The sequence below is a fragment of the Oratosquilla oratoria genome, chromosome 1 (genome assembly GCF_046742065.1).
Source record: "Oratosquilla oratoria isolate Oo_2021 chromosome 1, ASM4674206v1, whole genome shotgun sequence".
Lineage (NCBI taxonomy): Eukaryota > Metazoa > Arthropoda > Malacostraca > Stomatopoda > Squillidae > Oratosquilla > Oratosquilla oratoria.
In genome coordinates, this window is record NC_134777.1 from 69,238,601 (window position 1) to 69,241,100 (window position 2,500).

The 2,500-nt window shown below is 38.2% G+C and overlaps 1 protein-coding gene across 1 annotated transcript in view; it reads right to left on the reverse strand.

Annotated features, from left to right (window-relative positions):
- Positions 1–2,156, reverse strand: part of LOC143028477 (uncharacterized) — a 21,180-nt gene extending 19,024 nt beyond the window's left edge. Inside the window, exon 1 of the mRNA XM_076190635.1 lies at positions 2,057–2,156. Coding sequence (XP_076046750.1) covers positions 2,057–2,156 — 100 coding nt within the window. The remainder of the gene's footprint in view (positions 1–2,056) is intronic.
- Between the last annotated feature and the right edge of the window lie 344 nt (positions 2,157–2,500).

Consider the following 2,500-nt stretch of genomic DNA (forward strand, 5'->3'; position numbering starts at 1 on the left):
AAGGAGAACTTGTAAAGAATAAAAGAAAATAATAACACTTACAATAATGATAATAGCAATAATGATAATGATGATGATGATGATAATGACGATGATAATAATAGTATTAATAATTATAAATAATAATAATAATGATGATGATGTTGATGATAACGTAGATAATAATAATAATAATGATGATGATGATGATGATAATGACGATGATAATAATAGTATTAATAATTATGAATAATAATAATGATGATGATGTTGATGATAATGTAGATAATAATAATAATAAAAATAATAATAATAATAATAATAATAATGATGATGATGATGATGATGATGATGATGATGATGATGATGATGATAATAATGATAATGATGATAATAATAATAATGATAATAGATAGAATATAATACAAAACATAAAACATCCTAGGAAGGGAGATAATCAGAACGGAGCCAACAATCAACTGGATATGACATGTGAACAGAAGATAAAGATAAACATCTTTATGCTGTAAAACATAATACAGAATTTTCTTTTTCTAAACCAATGGAGAAATATACTCCTCCATTCAATAAGTAATGAGAAAATGTCAGGCGAGACATTAAATATGATTTGATCAAAATACTACTTCATGGTGAGGTACACATATATATATTCTATAAAATTACTAACTGGCAACTTTCTATATTTGTAGGTCTGAGTGTAGGCCGATCTGTGAACACTTGTCAAGATGCAGGGAAACATGGAGCAACGTTACGCCATCAAATTTTGTGTTAAACTTAATAAAACCAACAGGAAGCTTATGGAATGTTAAAGGAGGCCTATGGGGATGAACAGATGAGCCAAGCAAGTTTCTATCGGTGGTTTAACAGATTTTCTGAAGGAAATGATTAGGTTGAGGATGAACCCAGTTCTGGAGCACCGAAAAGTGCACGCAAGGAGGAAAACATTGAGGAAGTGCAAAGGTTATTGCTGCAAGACCGTCGAATATCTGTGAGGATCATATCTGAAGCTGTTGGCATTAGTATTAGCACAGTAGAGACAGCTCTGAACGAAGATCCGAAACTCTACAAAGTCTGTGCCAAGTTTGTGCCAAAGATCCTCTCCGACGACCAGAGGCAGTTTCGTGTGGAATGTTGTACTGACATTCTCGAAATGATAGAGGCTGATTCAGGTTTCCTGAATAAGGTAGTGATTTGCGACGAGAGTTGGGTGTTCACCTACGACCCTGAGAGCAGACGTCAGGGTGCTCAGTGGAAGCACGCGTCGTCCCCTAGACCCAAAAAGGCAAAGATGAGCAAGTCGCAAGAGAAGGCCACGGTCATTCCTTTCTTTGAATCCCAGGGGCTCATTCATGTTGAATGGGTTCCTCAGGATCAAACCGTCAATAAGGAATATTACCTTACTGTTCTGAAAAGGTTCAGGGAGATGAGGAAGAAGAGGTCTCAGCAGTGGAGGAGTGGTCAATGGTGGTTCCACTAGGACAATGCCCCATGTTACAAGTCAACGCTGGTGACCACCTGGATGGCCGACAGAGGAATGAAAGTGGTACAACACCCACCCTACAGCCCTGACCTAGCCCCTTGTGACTTCTTCCTGTTCCCACGCATATAAGACAGCCTCAGGGAAACCAGATTCCAGTCAACAGAGGAGCTGAAAGAGGCATCGGAAAGTTACCAGAAGGGACTACTGAAAAAGGACTTTGAGGAGGTCTTCCAGGATTGGGAGAGACGCATGCAGAAGTGTGTAGATGCGAGAGGCAATTATTTTGAAGAGGACAAAGTTGTTTAAGCTTATGAAAATAAATAGTGTCTCCCCTGACATTTTCTTATTACTTATTGAATGGACTAGTATTCCTCAAACTCTAAATTACTAATGAATTGGTGTTATTATCAGCATTATTAGTTAATTATTATTCTATTATTGATTTGTATCTATTCATGTATATTTTTATTTCATTTATTTATCTATTTATTTATTCTATCTTATTTTATCTTATTTATTTATTTATTTATTTATTGGGGGAGCGCGGTAACCCAGGGAGTCCCGTCTCGAACTCACTCACGATCAGAGGGTCATGAGTTCGATTCTCGGGATCCACTGAGTGCTTCCTGCATAAGTTCCCGACGGCCCCGGTCAGGTGGAGAGGTGATCCAAACATTGGGATTAAGAAAGAAAGCTAAAAAAATGCTTGCGGCAACTTCCTACTTCGTACGAGTGGGATGGTCAGCAGCATTTATTTGCTTATTTATTCATTCATTTACTTTTTCAACAGTCTCTATGATGTTTTGCAACACAAATCAATAAACAATCCTCACAAAGAAGTTCGACCCTCGGTAAGCCGCCGTCCCGGGAGAAATTCAGGTTTGAGTGTCCACAGATCAGGAATTCTGGCCGCGTCTTCACAAAAACAGGCAGAGATAAGAGCCCTCGCATCAGTGTAGATAACTCACCCTGTAAGCACAGCCGCATGGCCGCATGGCCTCACACAATGCATATTAATAC